Raw genomic sequence first — 19,714 nt, forward strand, 5'->3', positions numbered from 1 at the left:
TCAAAGTAACTAATAGTGTTAAATATTTTTATGATTTTTATTAAAAAAAAATTTGCATTCATTTAAAGATTTGAAATGCATTGTGGGACCTTGCATTGTGGCAACTTTTGATGTTGAAAAGTGGGCCATGTAAACTGCAGTACTGATATGTACAAAATAAAGTTTGTGTTTTTGAACTTTGCACATTGTTAGGAGATGATGGAAGCTTTGAGCTTATTAAAATGTTCAAAAAGAGAGAAAGTGATAATATGAGAATTATCCAGTAGTTGTTTAACTATTATACACTTGTATATACACAATAATAAAATAATAATTCCTTACAGTTCAATATAGCTGTTGGAAACACATCTCTGGCAGTAGTTGTTTGTGTGTGTGATGAAGGCACAAACTATAAGCATGTCCAACGCACAGCATTTTGAAATTTTTTTACAACTTGTCACAAAAATAAATGTCATAAAACTATTTGTGTGCCTGTGTGTATGTAAAATGTACCTTCATGAACCACAGGGGTCCACAGTCTTCCCCATTAAAAGCCCAATACATTATAAAGTTATTTATACCCTAGTAGTTACTTTGTAGCTATACCTTATATAGACGTGTGGATGATGCTGTTGATAATTTTAACTGCTCTTCAGCAGATGGTGGGTAGATGTTGAGCTAGTGGAGAAGTTCTGATCATCATCTAATGCTGCAATTATTCAATGGATTTTACATACAGCATACAGGTGCATAAAAAAGTCTGTTTAAATTAAGCCTTATATCACGCTATTATAAAACCAATCTTATTATATGGGAGTGAAATTTGCAATAATATCTGGATGCAGCCTTTATGATGCAAGCTGAGATTGCATCACTCAGACACAATGCACCCAAAGGAGTGGGAAGGGTTAGGTGAGCGCATTAAAAAGCATTGGATGCAGCTACGATTGAACTGCACTGAGTCTGCATCCAGACCCCTCTCGAAATTTGTGGACAAGTATTAAAATTTGAAAATTGGAATAAAGGTTTAATTGAATGAACAATTATAATTTGCTAAAAACATTATATATCCACAGAAACACCAACTGACCAAGCCAAGGCTCTAACCAGCGACCTTCTTGCTGTGAGGCGACAGCACTACCTACTGCGCCACCGTAGTTGTTTTTCAGTTCAATTCAATTTTTTTTATAATGCACTTCAAAACAACACAGTTGACCAAAGTGCTAACAATAGAGCAAAACAAAGCGTAACAATACTTCACAATACAAATAAATGAATAAATTTGCTAAAGGCCAAATTGAACAAGTGGGTTTTAGGAAAAGATTTAAAAACAGTTGGAAGATGCTCGTCTAACATATAGAGGCAGTCCATTGCACAATTTAGATGCCGTCACAGTAAAGACCCAATCCCCTCTGAGTTGTTTGCAATACAGTAGTTCACTTTTGCCCCAGAAGCACACAAACATAATGTGTTTATTTTTGAACACGATGTACTGCTCTGGCTTATAAAGGAAGGAAGTGCTACCAAAGCCCTCATTTACAACTTCGATTTACAGGTTCTCTGTATCTCAGTTTCTTTCTTTAAGTAAAAATAGTCAGCAGTTTCAAAGTAACTTTACTGTAACTGATGAAAAGTTTGGATTTTTTCCTATATCGTTTCACATTCACAAAGGGAGAAACAGGACAAGATGAAGTTCAACCAGTTTGCTGTTTTTCTTATTTCAACACAGTGGATAATATCTGGCAATGGTGAACAAGTGAACGGTGAGATATGATTATTTCATTTCTGAAGATAAATAACATGTTTTGGCCGCAGTGTCTTACATTTGACTAAAATGTAGAACTTGAGCTGATACTATATCTTCATGAGAGAGTGTACATGTGTGTAGATCTTAATCAGTTAATGCAATGATCAGTGTTGTGGGTAACACATTACAAGAAATATGAACTACATTATTATATTGATTTTCTAAGCAAGGGGTAAAGTGTTACGTTGCCTAATCCTGTCTAGAGGAGCACAGCTTTGCAACAAAATATTAGTGGAGTGTTTTTGTGTGTGTGTGTTTGTGTGTGTGAGTCAGCAATGAGGTCGCATAGCAATCTTCAAAAGACTAAACGGAAGAGAAATTACCCAAAGAGGAAAGTCACAATGCAAACTGAACTAAGAGTAACAAATTATTTATGTAATTATTAAGGGAGGGTTTCAAGAAAGCTTTAAGCCAAAACAACAAACAATAAGTTCTCAAACTGATAGAAAGGGAAGAACTAAACCGTCACACCTTTACTAACATAAACAGGAGAAAAACATTTACAAAAAGTAAAAACAGTACCCCTCTTCTACAAACCCAATCCAAAATTAACAAAAAGTTGATTTCTGAGGCAAAAACTACATATGAATAACAACCAAGCATGGGCCAGTATAAGATTCTGACGGTGATAACCTTGAATAAAATAATCACGGTTTCATAGTTTTGCGGTAATGTGATTACTACTCTATTTTCCCTTTTGAAGACAGTATATTTTATTTTAAGAAACATTTTAAATATTTAGGAACAGTAAACATGTCAGGCTAAATGAATCATTGACTTCTGTCTGCATTGTTTTCATAAACACAGATTTTTTAACAATTTAAAACAGCATCTTTGGAGATATTTTCTGCTGGAGATACTTTTGTCCTGAAAAAATAAACAAATAAAAAAATAAATAAATTGTGCATTTACTTTAGGAACGGTATTGCAGAAAATTTTGACGGTTTTAAAAGCTTGACTTTTTCAAACCGCGGTATACCTTAAAAACGGTTTTCATCCCATGCCTATTAACAACAGCATTAACATAACTGACAAACATTTCACGCTCTTAAACAACAGATAATGCTTTAAAGGATCAGAAATGAAAAACCTCACACAAAACACAGAGGAGACATGCTGCTTAAATGTCCACTGCTCCTCTCATCCTCCAATTAGTGAACAGATGATTGTCAACAGGTGATAGTCATTATCTCCTACCTGAGAATAGAGCAGAGAAAGAGAAAGGAAATAGAAGACAAAAACAAATACTGTATATCTTGGTAAAAATTACATTTCGTTGATGGATATATTCTCATTATTTTGAATCCTTTGAAGAAAAGGAAAAGCAGATTGTCTCAATGGACAGTGATTTTACTTAACCAATAATACAACAAGTACAAAAGTAGTTAACACTATGCTTTCTTGAAGCAGGCATGAAGATCAGTCGAGTCATCAAGCAGATCGCTCGGCTCGTCTGTGTTAGTTCTCGGTAAACAGCGGAGGGTGAACTAATGACTTCTCGGCCAATCACAATCATTTCTGTTGAACACGTAAACACAATGGCAAATCAGCGCTGTTTAAAGAAAGCCATTAACAGTGCCTTAAATGTTAGCGGGAACTTTACGGTTTTTCTTTTAATTCAGTATCGCGACAAGTCTAATATAGTGAAAGAATCAGTATATTAACTCAAGTTTGATAAAAGGCGTCTAAAACGTGTGTTTGGGAAAGAAAACGTTAGCTAACTAGTGCCATTTTCCTTAATGCAAAGGTAAGTAATGCAAAAGTAAATCAAATGTATTGTAACACATTACTTACCATAAAAAGTAACTAAGTAAGGCATCTAGTTACTTTCTTTGGGAGTAACTCAATATTTTAAAGGGCACATAGGTTACCCCTTTTTTCATATTTAATATAAGTCTTTTGTATCCCCAGAATGTGTCTGTAAAGTTTCAGCTCAAAACACTCACACACATCAGATTATTTATTATAGCTGTTTGAAGTGTTTATATTATAGCTGAAAAAAAGTTGTTGCTGTTTTTTTGTACTGGGCCTTCAAGGCTAGTCCTCCCCGCCCACCGTTCCCACGTGCCTGTCAGCAATCGCCGCCCTCGGCTGCCTCAGGAAGCAGATCTCACATAACGTGTGTGAGAAATACTACAGTAAGAACTTTAACAATCAGTATTTGATGCATTTTTTTGTGGATTTGCAACAATGAGTCACACACAATGTCATTACAAAGTTCACGCACACACACAGCAAGGACACAAACACATAGCGCACACACATACACACACACACACAAACGTAGCACTGACATACACACACACACACACACTTAGCTCAGACACGCAGACACACACACACAGCTCAGACACAAAGACACACACACACACTGAGAGAGAGAGAGAGAGAGAGAGAGAGAGAGAGAGAGAGAGAGAGAGAGAGAGAGAGAGAGAGCGTTAAGCTTTGCACTCGTTCTGCACGCATGTGACATGATACTGGTAATATCCACTGCTGTATGGATATCTCTTATATTAATGTATATTAATAACCGGGATTGAAGCGTCTTCCTTTATAATCGTTCTGACATGCGGCTGTGCTGATTAAGTGCATCTGAAGTAAATCGCTGTAATTCATTACCCACATGCTCTGTTTTAAAACATTTTAAACTTGTAAAACTCACTCTTGATCACGTTTGATGATGATTAATGATCCTAGCGAACTGAACACACCTTTTATTCCCGGCTGCATTGCGCTCGTCCTGTCTTGATTATATGATTATAGACGTGACTACCGGACATGTTAATGCGCGCAGCTGTCAATCAATATTGGTGGGCGGGGGGACCGCACCTACGTAAAGTTGCGGTCATCAGAAAACAGCTCCAATTAGACCACAGTTTTTATGTTGTTAAATTTGAAAAAAAAAAAGGACTGGGTGTGTTTATTTCACCCCAATATGACGGTCTATACACTATACTTACACACATTTCTGTCCAAACAGCTTGAAAAGTAAATTTTTCACCATAGGTGCCCTTTAATACAATACTTTCGAAAGTAACTTTCCCCAACACTGGTAATGATCACTAGCCTGAATATTATCATGTGCTTTTCCAACAGGTCATGAACGTCCAACAGACTGCTGTTTTACTGTGTCAAAAACCAGAATACCAGCTGTAAATATTGTGAATTATAGCATACAAGAACCACCGTTCTGTCCTATCAAAGCTGTCAGGTAATATCAAGTCATACTGTTATATTTGAAATTTTACTCAGCTCAAAAATAAATGGGTGGGTAATCCAATTATGTTTTTTTTTCCCCAGATTTTACACCAAGAAAAACAAAGTTATTTGTTCAGATCCAAATAGTGACTGGGCTAAGACAGTGATTCACAAATTGAGTCCGACACCAGAAGCTCACATAAAAAACATTCAGTGCCACGCAAACTCAATCCAAACTACAACTGAAACACACACAACAGCAGGAACACACAGTGAGATCAGCACAAGTACAACTGTACAACCAACAGTGACAGTAATCAACACATCTGGACCAGAGACCAGCACAAAAATCAACACATTTGGACCAGAGACCAGCACGAGTACAACTGTGACAACAGTTGAAACATCTGGACTGGAGATGGACAACACTACTGAAACTACAGAGACAGATCAGCAGAATTCTTTGTCTATGGTGGAGGAGAAACAGGTGATGTCTTTAGCAACACCAGTAACAATGTTATCTGAAGTAGATGACGCAAATAAAACACCAACAATTAATTTTGTTTAAAGAAAAAAAAAATATTGATTTTAAATGGTTTCGTCATTGGTCAATTTCATTTACGGTTTTGGTTTTTGTAAGATATGACAAATGGAACTGCTGTAAAAATTGTTGTTAACTTTAGTCTGCACTGTAAAAAATAATCTTTTAAGAAACTAATAGCTTTACATATTTATGTTTTTCATTTATTTAAAGATTAACAAAGAAACCATTCAGTGCCACACAAATTCATTTCAAACAACTGCAACACACAAAACACCAGAAACACACACTGAGACCAGCTCGAGAACAACTGTACAACAAACAGCTACATGTACAATACAAAAAAGTTATTTTAATGCAGGTAAGAAATAAAAAGCATACAATCTTCTTTCAAAACTAGTGAATTAAACCGCGTTTACTAAGCATGCATTTATATAAGTGTGTGGATGGAATCTGCATACAAATATTTGTGTTTATTTATATTAACAAAAATATTTGATTATTTATTTTAATTAATTATTAATAAATGAATGATTATTATGTGGCAGAATCTTCTCCTGTTTAAAAACCCTCGATCTGTATTTATCAGTGAACGAAACCCATTCTGATTTACCTCTGCAACCAAAGCCAGCTGCTTAACAAATAAATACATACATGGATTAGGTGATGCATGAACACACACAAGCACACTGTGCATATGTGTGTTTGCTGTATCTTTTTTTATTATTTTACTTTGTTTGTTGCCAACAGAAAAAAGGACGTCTAAGCTTAAATTTTGATAGCACAGACACTACAACATCAGTTCATCACAGCTCACATCTAATCAAAAATTTCAGGCAAGTTGAAAGTAATTCAAACTGTAAAGATCTACTCGGATTCATCAAAATAATAATAAACAAAAATCACGAGTAGTATTTTTTGTTTCTGTTTTTGACAGGCCTCGCAAGAAGAATGAGCTCCGCAAAAATCAAATGGGAATCAGCAGAACGCGAGAAGGTGCGGAAGCTTTGGTTTAAATAATGAGCAAGCCTCAGAGATTTTATTTGTAATATTTAGTTAATTTAGCATTCATTATTGAGAGGGTCTCCTATGGTTAGCATTCTCATACATATGGGTTCTTTTTTAGAAACAATGACATGCTTAAAAGAGGTTGGCTCACTGGATAGTGGATTCCATCGTCCTCGCTTATCACTCCCAGGGTGAGCAGTGTTCCCCAGGGGTGAGAGCAAGGAGTGTGCCTTCTCTTGGGCGTTAGCACGTGGTGCTTCTCTAGCAGACATCTGTAGAGCTGAGGGCTGAGTGACACCCAACACATTTGCGAGATTCTATAATCTTTTAGTGGAGCCGGTATCCTCAAGTGTGCTGGATATCCCCAGTTTATAATCAAGAAACTCTGCTCGGTGTTGAAACATGCTTGCTGCGCCTTTCTCCGGAATCCAAAGATGTGTGTGCTTTCTTTACTCTGCTCTGGTGAATTTCCCATTTGGTGAACCCAACAGAGTTCCTCTCAGGCCCCCAGCACCTGACTCAGAGATGAGCTGCATCTCAAATGGCACACTATACACTCATGCACTATGTACTTATGCACTTACACACTCAACAGCATAGTATATGTATGTAGTGTTATCCCAAATGGAACACTAATATTTTTTTTACTAAGCGGAAATTCAAACCGTTTCCCTGATGATGTCTGACAGTTGCCAAATCAGTGAAATAAATGACCAAACTATCAATTAATACCATAATACCTGTCATGAGTATAACCGCTTTCATCATCGGGAGGTGCTATAATCACTCTCGTAGGAGAATTTTGCTTTCACCATCCAAAATAAATAAAGTTATCCAACATGAGTGCCCGATAGCTCCGCCCCTTCGGCTACGTGAGCAAACCTGCGGTCATTGTGTGCGTGAAGTGTCCATCATTACACACTTCATTTTACTGGCTGAATGAGTACATCATCTGGGTATTTAAAGTGTATTTATTATTTTTAGAGTTTTCAGTGTGAATGCACTACTTACACTATACTACAAAATAGCGTAGAATAGTGCATAAGTATGCGATTTGGGAAGCAGCTGAGGGGTCGGGTCCCTGGCCCATTACACTGTTAGTATGCCCGCTTGGTCAGCCCGCATTCTGGGGTTCGGTGCCCACTATGCGCGATCCCTATTGGTGATCACATGCATCACTCATCCATGGTATAGTTCCCCCCTTCTTAGGCGGGCCAGTGTCTTACCTTCCCACTAACCAACTCCTCATATTTGCGCTCCTCCTATTCAAGCTAGCCTATTTGTTTTACTGTCACCAAGTCTCCCCAGTTGGGTAGCAGAAGGCCTCCACAACGTCCTTCCCAATTGGCACTGGCATGCTTTCCCAGCATACTGTCTTATTTAAAATTCCATACAATACCTAGAAAAGTAGCTTTCCCCAACACTGGTAATGATTACTCAGCTCAATACTATCATGTTCTTCTCCAACAGGAAATGAACATCCACCAGACTGTTGTCTTACTGTGACAAATATCAAAATACCAGCTAAAAAGATTGTGGCTTAACCACCGTTCTTGCTGTCAGGTAAGTAATCTATTACAATTGAACATTTTATTCGGATTCAGTTATAAATGGCTAACTAACTAATTAATGGGAGCAAAAATGTCAAGTAGTATTTTTCCTTGTTCAGATTCTACACCAAGAAAGGAAAAGTTATTTGATCAGATTCAAACAGCAACTGGGCTAGGACAGTGATTGTGAAATTAAGATGTACAGCAGAATATCACAATCCAAACTACAACTGCAACAGACAAAACACCAGGAACACAGAAAAATAAAACTATATCAGCAATAGGTATCTAAATATCTGGACCACAGAAGACATTTCAGCAAGATGGTTTGTCAAAGTTAAAGGGAAACAGATGAAGTGTTCTGTAACATCAGCGCCATCTTTATTTGAAGTAAATGACGCATATAAAAACACCAATAATAATTAATTTATTCTTAAGAAGAGAAAAGTATACAAACATAATACAAATACAACTTTGCATTAAACAGCATTGAAACCACTTTTATTGCATAAGCTGAACCACTTTTGTGTGTGTGTGTGTGTGTGTGTGTGTGTGTGTGTGTGTCTGTGTGTGTGTGTGTGTGTGTGTGCGTGTGTGTGTGTGTGTGTGTGTCTGTCTGTATACCAATGATATCTTTATGAATGAATGAATTATAAATTTAATACACGAATCATACAATGGTAAAAAACAAGCATTTTATATTCACCCTTGTTGTTTAACTTGATTTTCAATGATGTTTTTGTCTTATTACTTCTGTTTTTTTCATATTTCACTTACTTTAAAATGAATATAATTATTAAAAAAAATGTAAATATATTGACATTGCATATAATTAATTCTATGTTTATGTATTGTACTGCAGAGCATATTTGTTAAGTGAATCAAAGTAAATGTCACTTTCTTTTTAATGATGTTCTTGTCTGCTTGTACTTGTTGTATTATAACTTACAACAGTTGAAAAGAGAAACCGAGCAAAGGTCTTCCATCCAGAAATTCTGGTTGAATAAGGCACTACTGCACGACATAGTGGTTTGCTGCCAAACTTGCTATAGCAGACTTAACATAGCTGATGTAATATCAGCTGGAGAAATATGCTGGAAAACCTACAAATATATCAGGATTAACATTTTTATGCTACTAGGGAATTGCATGTTGTCCCTCATGTGAGCTTTAGAAAAATTGTTTCACATCTGTAAATGTGTGTTTGGTGTGGATCGGGTCCAGTTCACAAACGAATGCTTATCTACTGCAGTAATCACAACAGATTAAACAGAGTTCCTAAATGGGACATTTTCAAACTTCATAGGGGTTAGTTACTAATTTAATTCTGTCCAAATTTCTGTCAGAATGAATTTGTTTTTCTCCCTTGCGGTCCACATTATCATCCACAGTCGAAAGGTGAGAATCACCAAGGCATAATGTGAGTTTACTTATATATATATATATATATATATATATATATATATATATATATATATATATATATATATATATATATATATATATATATATATATATATATATATATATATACACACATACACATACACATACATACATACATACATGTATAATGCAGACCTCGGTTCTAGAATCAAATCACTGCAGAGCCTACTGAAATTAATAAATATCACCAATGATTGCATTTAAATATAGGGATTCCACTCCCAAATCTTGCTAGGTCTCATCCATGAAACATTTGTAAATATAGGAGTAAATTCTAGTAATCTGCGCATAAAGCAGACCTTCTGAACAAACTCCTCCAGATTCACAAATGCATTGTAAACATCCAATTTTGATAGTTAAGCATATGCCAATGAATAAAATCATTTGTAAGTAGGGCGCATGGGCACATTTTTTCACAATAAGCATAATCTCTGTTTATAAATTTCAAGGACATAAATTACGTGTCCAGGAAAGCAGTGTAATATTCTTAATTCCTTTTAAGATTTGGCTCCAGTGTATTATGCATATAAAGGCATAAAAGACTAATGCAGTATGCCTTATGCATTAATAAATATTAAATATTTAATTAACTTGTGTCCACCAAAACATTCAAAATGCCAGCTGCTCTTCAAAAAATGTCCAGCTGGTGGTGCTTGAGGATGCTTTTGATAGCACAGCATTTTCCCAGCTGAGACTGTTTTGTTGCTATGATTAAATCCATGGCAGCAATGCATTAGTATCTCATTTTGAAGAATAAATATATAGCAATGCAATAATACGTTACATTAACTTCTGTTGTTGTACAAATACAGTTGGATGATCGGTGAATTTGTAGATAAATAGTGATGAGTTCAATAGTATCTGGATGCAGCCTTTATGATGCAAGCTGAGATTGCATCACTCAGTAGGGTTAGGGGTGTGGTTAGGTGAGCGCATTAAAAAGTCTGCACCGAGTCTGCAGCCAGACCCCTCTCAATGAGTTAGTTGAATTTTTATCAACTTGCAGCTTTTAAATATTTATGCCAGTGCATCAAACTAGTGTAAACTGGAGTATTACCTAACATTTACATCTGGTAAAGAGAACAGTAGAGCTGCACCAGCTGTTCATTGGGTAAACTGCAATGTAAAGTCCACGCACGTACTCGAGCAGGTACCCCATTAGAATTAACTTAAGTGTTAGAAATATATATTCCAAGTATAAATTTGAGTAAAATGGAAATCCGATGTCATGCATCTGCCATTATCACATGACCTACCAACTTCAGTTCACTCTCCAATCAAAAGTTCTCTAGCGTGGCTTTATGGGATAATACAGTGTCCTTCGATTGCACACTTCAGAATTCCAGTGTAAGTAGTAAACTTCTCATCTACTTTTTTTCCAATACTATGAATTTGAACACACTGTACTACTCAGCTCATATACTGTTTTTCACTCTATAATACTGGGATGTATGCAATTTCGGACACGTTGTTACTAACCACTAGTTTTGACTAAATTTGTACTTTCTTTGGTTCACCACATAAAGTCAGAATGTACAGTAGTAAGCAGGTTGCAATCTCTCCATAAGGTAATATACTGCATTATATAGTTAAAGTCAGAATTATTAGCCCCCCTGAATTATTAGTCCCTCTGTTTATTTTTTTCCCCAATTTCTATTCAATGGAGAGAAGATTTTTTTCAACACATTTCTAAACATAATAGTTTTAATTACTCATTTGTAATCCCTGATTTATTTTATCTTTGCCATGATGACAGTAAATAATATTTGACTTCTATATATTTCACTTCTATACAGCTTAAAGTGACATTTAAAGGCTTAACTATGTTAATTAGGTTAACTAGGCAAGTTAGAGTAATTAGGCAAGTTATTGTATAATGATGGTTTGATCTGTAGACTATCGAAAAAATATATAGCTTAAAAGGGCTAATAATTTTGATCTTAAAAACATATTTATTAAATTAAAAACTGCTTTTATTCTTGCCAAAATAATGATAATAATAATAATAAAAAGACTTTCTCCAGAAGAAAAAAAATATTATCAGACATACTGTGAAAATTTTCTTTGCTCTGTTAAACATCAATTGGGAAATATATTTTAAAAAAAAAATTAAAAGGAGGCTAATAATTCTGACTTCAACTGTATATAAAGTTTGAAAGGGAGCTCCCTTTAAACAATGAAAACATATTCATAGCCATTGTGATCTCACAAAGATTTAATCAAAGAATCTCTCTACACTGCACAGTGAGTTGCTCATTTACATTGTGAATCTTCCGTCTTATTATGGCTGTGAGTAATGTTGCTTTTTTTGGGAAAACGACAGTCCTGAGCGGTTAAACTGGTCAACATTGACAATGTGATGCAGATTGTTTTTATAGTTTGTGTTTTGGGATCCATCACGGTGTTCGCTGGAAATTTGAGAAATTTCCCCTAATGTGTGGTATTGCGTGAAATAAAAGGAGAGTGTAGTTAAAGTACAAATGTGGTTTTGAGAGTTCTTCACTACAGTCCATCTCTGCTGCACAGAACCAAGTGGTTTTATGCACATTTTGCCTATGTGCATTTAGTCAAGTAACTTGATCCCAATTACAGATAAAAGGACAAAATACGACAATTAAAGACTGAGACCAGCACAAGAGAAATAAAACTAAGTTCTACAGTAGCTGATAAAGCAATAAAAAGTGTCTGGAAGGAGTTCCTTCAACATCATCATGTGAGGTTTAAACATTTAAATAATTTAGCACTAGAGAAATAGTGGAAAACATTAACTTTTCTTCATCTTAGTCCTTGATTTATCCCAGATTTTTTTTTTTGTTACCTTTTTTTTGTAAGTATTTTGTTTCATTGCAGAGTTCAAACTACAAGAAATCCAGAAACTACCATTGTACCTGAAGTAAACAGAATCACAACAGAGGCTAAGATTTCAAAAAGCTGACCATGTTGCACGTTTATATTACAAAACTCTGGACAAGAAGGTTTGTTGACTTTTTATACTGATTTATATTTAGTAGTCAGCAATGTTTGCCTTTTTAATATATATATATATATGTGTGTGTGTGTGTGTGCGTGCGTGCGTGCGTGCGTGTGTTTTATACAGTCTGCTTATAGGAATCAAAAAACATGCCAGTGTTTGATGAAATTGTGGATTATGGAGTTCAAGAAAAAACACTTTGCTCTTTCAGAGCAGTGCTGTAAGCTCAGGACTAAAATAAATTAAAAACATTCAAAACATTATTATTATTATTATTATTATTATTATTATCTATTGTTCTTGATAACATATGATCAAATTTATCAAATAGAATTACCTGTTATTTAACGTGTGTTAGAAATGTTTAAAATATATGAAAAAAACATACTTTTTTTTTTTTTTTTAAAGCAGACTTATAACTGTGGGGAACAAAACAAGTTGCTCTTCTTCAGAGGACGACTGCGTCCAGGAAGACACATAAAACTACAACGACATTTCAGTTTGATGATTTGTCCAAGATGGAGGAGAATAAGATGGTACCATCTTTGGTAAAATCAGTGTCATTGTCATACAAGACAAATAAAAAACAAATAGCAAACAAGCTAAAACCTTTTGTATCAAAAAGCGTTAAAATGTTCCTTATTAGAAAGGCTTGGACACTTTTTATGTTTTTTTTTGTCTATACTAACATGTAAAGTATTTAGTCATTTGGGCGCCCTCTATATGGCTTCTGTGAAAAACAATATTTAGTTTTTTTTTTGTAGTTTTATATTTGCTACTAAAAGTTTGTCATTTTAAAAATTCTGTTTCATTTTGATGAATAATTTTTTTTTTTTTGTAACATAGCTTAGGATGCATTAAATAGCACCATGATAGACTCTCCTCTGCCAGGACGAATGAATGTTTAATAAATGTGTGAGGTGATAATGGTATTGAAAAATCAGCACATTTATTTCTCACACATTATTTTTCATGATTTATTATTTGTATGGACATTAGCTTGTGATTTTCATTTCATCTGTTGTTTTTATTAACCCTTAGAAGTCCTTAGAGAACAAATGTCTTAAGATTAAAAAGAACATAAAATGTTAGGCTGTATTTTTCTGCATTTTCTTTGATTTCATTTTTAATCAACATCAGACTTTTTAAGTGTTCAGGGTTAATTTACTGATTGCATTTTTTTTCTTTATACTATATGTATAATTAATATTTTTGTTGTATAGTATGCAAGTATGGTGTTGCCGAGCAAATGTATTAAGTAAATCAAAGATGCCGTGAATAAATTTCTTTCAAAGCTGCATTTGTGGTTATTTTTGTGCATTTTGGATAAAAAATAATTTGATTTAGTATTTATATTTAGTGAGTCTATGCCTACAAGGTATTGAGACTTTGATTAAAAAGTGTACTACTGATTTAGGCTTATAAGGAATATACAGTAAAATGGATAAAAAAGCTCATTTGTTTACTTTAAAATTTTTATGCATATATATATATGAAAATAAAAAACAAACTACAAAAAACATTTAAGATGCTGCTTACTATTAAGCGTGTTGTGAAAAGGTTCCAGCTTCTTTTTTTGTAGATTTTTTTTGTAGAGTTTAGGGTTTTTTTATAATCACCTTAATTTACATTACCTTAATTTACATTACTTTTGCTTTTAAATATGGACAACACTGACTTTCAGTTTATTTAACAAAACACTCAAAAATATTTGCAAATGCCATCTTTTGTGGTCCACAGGAAAAGTGACTTAGAACATTAGGGTGACAAAACAACTGAATTTCCATTTTTATATAAACTACCACTTTTAAATATTACAAATTCTTTGTTTAAGAGACAGTTCACCCAAAAATTACAATTTTTCAAAACCTGTTTGAGTTTATTTCTTCTGTTGAACACAACAGAATATGTTTTGAAGAAAGATGATAACATGTAACCAATGACTTTCATAGTATTTGCTTTTTCAGCTTTCTTTAAAATATATTCTTTACTGCTAAACAGAATAAAGTAACTAATAAAGATTTAAAACCACTTGAGGGAGAGTAAATAGTGAGTACATTTAAATTTTGGGGTGAACTCCTTCAAGAATGGCCCCTTATGCACTTTTTCCATCACTGAACGCCCAGACTGCTGCTCAGTTCTAACACGAAGTATACTGTATTAACAGGCATACTGACCAGAAATAAAATTAGCATACAACTGTAATATTTTCCACTGACTCAGGTCAAGCTTGCAGTATGTCACTCTGGTCAACAATAACTGAAACTTCAAAAGATGTACACACAGTTCACCGTCTCCTTTTTGGTTTACTAGAACTTAACACATTCTGCATAATGAGGGGCAGAACAGCCATCAGTACACTTCCGCTCGCCAAATAAAGTGTGAAGATGTGGTTTACCTTCGCTCATCGACACAAGAACTCTCTACAAATAGCTCAGAGGACATCTTTTGTGTGATTTCGAAACAGGAAATGCGCATGTGGTTATAAATGTAGGTCTTTATATTTACTTTCATATAATGCCAGAAAGGACTGGTGTAGTAGAAAGGGCAGTAGCACACAGTCTCATAAAATTGAATCTTTTGTAATACTAAACATAATCACATTAAACGATGTGCGTTGAGAATGTCAGAGGGTGAACAAAATGGCATCTTGAAACCAATATGTGTGTCTGTTAAAGATGTAGGTGAGTGCTGGGTGGGAGCTGGTTTTGTTTTAAGGTCTTGCTGAGATGTGGAAGATCCCAGTAAGGGTGAATACAACGTTTGTGGTTTCACAGCCCCTTTAAGGCCTCTGTAGTTTCCACTCACATTCAGCAGACCCACATTGTATACCTATTGCTCACAAAGTGCAAGAATGTTCCGATTTTAGATGCACAAAGCTTCAATTTTAGCTTTCGTTTTAAGTGTTGCAACTTAGTTGTAGCATGGCATTATTGCTGTAGACACATTGTCTTACTTGAACAGTCAGGAGTTATGACAATATATAAATGTTTTTTGAATGTAGTCAGGTCTTCACAGTATATTTTTAATTTCACATGCTTTTATTTAAATAATTGATTAAGAAAGCAATCAGTTAGTCCATTAGCATATGCTATACTATTTTTAATCTTTTAACATTTTTAATTTTAACTAAACTATATTAATCAATAACATAAAATCAAAACATTTAATTTGTGATATAAAAACTACAATACATCAGGGGTCGCCACAGCAGAATAAACCTTAAGAATAAACTTATCCGGCATTTTTTTACTTAAAACCAATAAAAAGTGAACAGAAACTTTTCAAACATCTTAAATTGTCATTTGATTATATGGCGAGAACGTGTCTATAAACTAAAATAAATGAAACCTTCCATCTGAACTTCCATTCAACTGAAGTATCACTCTAACCAAAGCTCCAGGCCACGATGAGCTGAACCGAGCCATGCTGATTGCATTCTGTAACCCCTTATTTTCCCTGTGTGGTTTTTAATATACCTGGCCGAATTACACTTTAGGTGGCGAGAACTAGTCTTTGAACATGTGTGTATTCCTACTGTGAAATTACCACATCAAACGTGACGTGCTAACATGGATGCAGTTCACTAGAGTAAATCTGATTAATGTTAGCTACACATCTAACTATCAGGCACCTGTAGAGTTTATGCATTCGAGTAAAACATATAAATAAAATGGACTGAATGCTTTTTAAAATGAATGGCAGTGAATGAAAGCCAAACCAGGAAGCTGTCTGACAAAAAAAAGTGCCTTTTTGCATCAAATCAGCAGGATGCCCTTCTGGATCTTTCATGTACTTCGAAAACATACTGACTACGCTTACATGGACATTTGTAATCCAGTTCTTTGCCTTAAAAGACAATAATACAATTAAGGTGTTTCATGTAAGAGTTTCCAGTAATTTTGGGTGACTTTTTGGCAGTTTCACCTTAACTCATGAACATTTCATTCATGCCCCCATGACAAACTGCGGTATTAGACACAAATAAAGAGTAAGGACTGGTGAGAGTGTTATGAAATTTAGTAATGGAAAGAAAACAACTTCCACATTTTGTGTGTGGATCTTGTCGGAAAATATTGCGAAAAGTCCTACATGATGGTACTAGTTAGATTGCGGTGTTTACTGCAATAATGCCACTAATATATGCATACTCCTCAACTTAATTCCATGTCCGTTTAGTTCAGTTATGACTTTAGTCGGATTAAGGTGATCAAAAATAGCTGTTTGGAGCTCATGTAGGCCTACAGTTCAAAATTAATGTTTAACTGAATAAACAGTTTTGGAAACAGGAGATGAGCCCCTGGTCTAATGCGCCACCTGACTTGAGAAACCCATTCTCAAAGACTTACTTTTACAGTCATTATTTGGGTAGCACACATATTCTGAATGTCTTCGGCAGAATTCAAATGAGCCATTTTAATCTAGAATAATCTATTTGATTTCAAGATTAATTTCAAGATTACAGTGAGATTAATCTAGATTAAAAAAAATTATACACCTACAATTTATATATATATATATATATATATATATATATATACATATATATATATATATATATATATATAAATATATATATATATAAATATATATATATATATATACATATATATATATATATATATATATATATATATATATATATATATATATATATATATATATATATATATATATACATATATACATATATACATACACAGGGCTTAATTTGTGCTGGAACACGTCGGATCCTGAACCACTGAAATCTGATCCGGCACCTCATTTTACCGATCCCCCTCCTCAACCGCCCTTCTCCCCCGTCTGCTGTTTACTTTCTCTTTCTTCTGGGACTCTCCAACCCTTCACTGTCGTCCACGACACCTCCGCCTCGCCCACTTTCGTTTGTGAAACCCCTGCCTCGCTCACTTTTGTCCACGACACCCCTCCGCCATCGACCGCACCAACAATATATATATACACACACATACTGTATACATACATACATACACACACACACACACACTTGTACAGCAGTTCTGTCTGGTTCTTGAATCTGATTGGCTGATAGTAGTGCGATATTCTGCAAATAACAGCCCTAGTACAGCCTCTTCACCCTTCACCCTTGTGTATTACTCCGCCCACATACAACGACAAGCAGGACACTACAGTTTGACAAATATTGCAGCTTTTGGGCAACACAATGTACTTTTGAGTTTTTTTTTGTCAAGAATGTACAGTAGTTGTTTAGATGTAGTCATAGTAGCAACTATGCAGTTTATTTATAAGGATAGTATGATATATTTTAAATATTTATAATTTCGGAATTTCGGATTCAGTGCATCAGCCGCCATCAACCTGTGTGAGCAGACCAAAGAAATTGACGGTTGATGTTCCGCAGCAAGATGGTGACTGTCCCGATCACAGCGATCTAACATCCAGAAATGTTGGATCGTTGGTAAACACTCACATTCACACAAACTACAAATCCGCCATGTTATGGCCTACATATTCAGTCATGCAACACACACATCTGTTCCAAGTCACCACTGATTAGACATTCACAGCTGCGGCTCATTCCCAGGATTATATTTACACCTCTCAAACATACACATGGGGCTGAGTCTCCTGTAACGGGATGTGACACTGACAACGGAGGGGAGCAGGCAAATGGTCAGAAGGAAGGCAGCATACAGGAATGATCAAACAAAACAAAGCAAAGGTTGAAAACACGGAAGGCAAGGCAAGGAAAATGCGTTGTAATGTCACTAAACTGATAACAAGACTCAGCAACATTGAGTGTGTTTGTGCTGTTCTTATCGTCCAAGTAATCAGTCTGTGAGCAGCTTCAGCTGTGTGAGTGTTTGCAATCACTGGTGACTTGGAGCAGGTGTGTGTGTTGCATGACTGAAAATGTAGTCTATAACATGGCGGATTTGTAGTTTGTGTGAATGCGAGTTTAACAGGGATCTTGATGTTAGATCGCTGGTGTTCATGACAGTGACAGACATTGCATAATAAGTGCTTAGGGGACAAAAACAGCAGTTTCTCAGCGTAAATTTCAAACTACAGCTGAACAAATCATTATAAATCAGGTAAACGGCATTCTGAGTCGATCTCTCGCTCTTCTTTATTTTGCAGTGCTGTATTTATACCACAGAATCTGGTACTGTTTGCTTTGCTTTGGCTTTTTTGGGGTTAACTATTGCAACACAGACATACTGGGAAATCTTTGTAGATTGATGGCATTTCATGCCGTTCAGCCTTATAATCTTAAAATGTGAGCAAAAATTGTGTCATCACTTTAGACATTACGCTAGAGAATCATTTAAATACTAGCTCCAACGTGATGTTTGTGAAGTAGCAACAATTTCTGCTGTTCTGATGTCAGCTGTAGTTTTAAATAAATACACTCATAAATTAAATTTAAACTAAAACAGAGACTGAGGTCAAGCCTATGCCAAGAAAGAATTTTTTGCATCAGATTGAGCTAAATTGTTTTTTTTTACTTTTTCTTTTACTCTTCCAAAAAATGCTTTTCTAGGGACCAGACACAAGCATAAGCCAAAATCTCTATGTACAGCACATGTTTTAAAGCTTTTGGGTGGGCATTTTTTTGTAATTTGTAGTGTTCCTACTCAAATAAACTAAAATAAATGAAACCTTCCATCTGAACTTCCATTCAACTGAAGTGTCACTCTAACCAAAGCTGTAGGCCACGATGAGCTGAACCGAGCCATGCTGAATGTATTCTGTAACCCCTTACTTTCCCCTGTGTGGTTTAATGTGCATCGTTCTCTCTCACTTTTGGTCTTCCACTCAACACTAATGTTTTCCTGTCCCCGACTGAGGTGTCTGTGGGCCCGAGGTGACGAAGAATAGCTTTGTGGGCTGAAAGACCTCCTTCAACACAGACCCTTCAGCACAACATAACGCCGTACAAGCAGAGCAGAGCAAGATGAACTTCACTCTGTTTACTGCTGTTTTTCTATGTATAGGGTGGGTTGTTGAGGCAGGTAAGATTCGATCACGTTATTATTTACATTTGTTTAAATCATGAGTTCATTTTGTGGTTTGGCCTCAATAACGTTCACTTGACTGAAATGTAGAGATGTTGTGTCATTATAAGAGAGTGTAAATGTATGTAGATCTTATACTGGGAATGTAATGATCACTCACCTCAATACAATGATGTACTTCTCCAACAGGCAATGAACATCCAACAGACTGCTGTC

General features: G+C 35.2%; 1 protein-coding gene across 6 annotated transcripts; it reads left to right on the forward strand.

Annotated features, from left to right (window-relative positions):
* Window positions 1-1,472: 1,472 nt before the first annotated feature.
* On the forward strand, window positions 1,473-13,663 carry LOC130246357 (uncharacterized). Of its 6 annotated transcripts, none has more exons than XR_008839431.1 (9): window positions 1,473-1,742; window positions 4,883-4,997; window positions 5,087-5,471; window positions 6,276-6,361; window positions 6,463-6,521; window positions 8,004-8,096; window positions 12,380-12,504; window positions 12,627-12,720; window positions 12,909-13,663. XR_008839431.1 is itself a non-coding variant. In XM_056479286.1 (7 exons), exons 1-6 carry the CDS (start codon window positions 1,667-1,669, stop codon window positions 8,075-8,077), a joined length of 795 nt encoding a protein of 264 aa, XP_056335261.1. In that variant the 5' UTR covers window positions 1,473-1,666; the 3' UTR covers window positions 8,078-8,096; window positions 12,380-13,663. The 6 variants fall into 6 exon arrangements, 2 of the variants coding, with proteins under 2 accessions (XP_056335261.1, XP_056335247.1); XR_008839435.1 differs by having other exon boundaries at window positions 12,912-13,663; XR_008839430.1 differs by having other exon boundaries at window positions 12,627-13,663.
* The last annotated feature ends 6,051 nt before the right edge of the window (window positions 13,664-19,714 follow it).

Source organism: Danio aesculapii, chromosome 2 (genome assembly GCF_903798145.1).
Source record: "Danio aesculapii chromosome 2, fDanAes4.1, whole genome shotgun sequence".
Lineage (NCBI taxonomy): Eukaryota > Metazoa > Chordata > Actinopteri > Cypriniformes > Danionidae > Danio > Danio aesculapii.

Coding starts and splice junctions, on each gene's coding strand:
- LOC130246357 (XM_056479286.1), top strand. CDS start 1,667: ATGAAGTTCAACCAGTTTGCTGTTTTTCTTATTTCAACACAGTGGATA. Junction 6,362..6,462: donor CATCTAATCAAAAATTTCAG/GCAAGTTGAAAG, acceptor TGTTTTTGACAG/GCCTCGCAAGAAGAATGAGC. Junction 6,522..8,003: donor AATCAGCAGAACGCGAGAAG/GTGCGGAAGCTT, acceptor CTTCTCCAACAG/GAAATGAACATCCACCAGAC.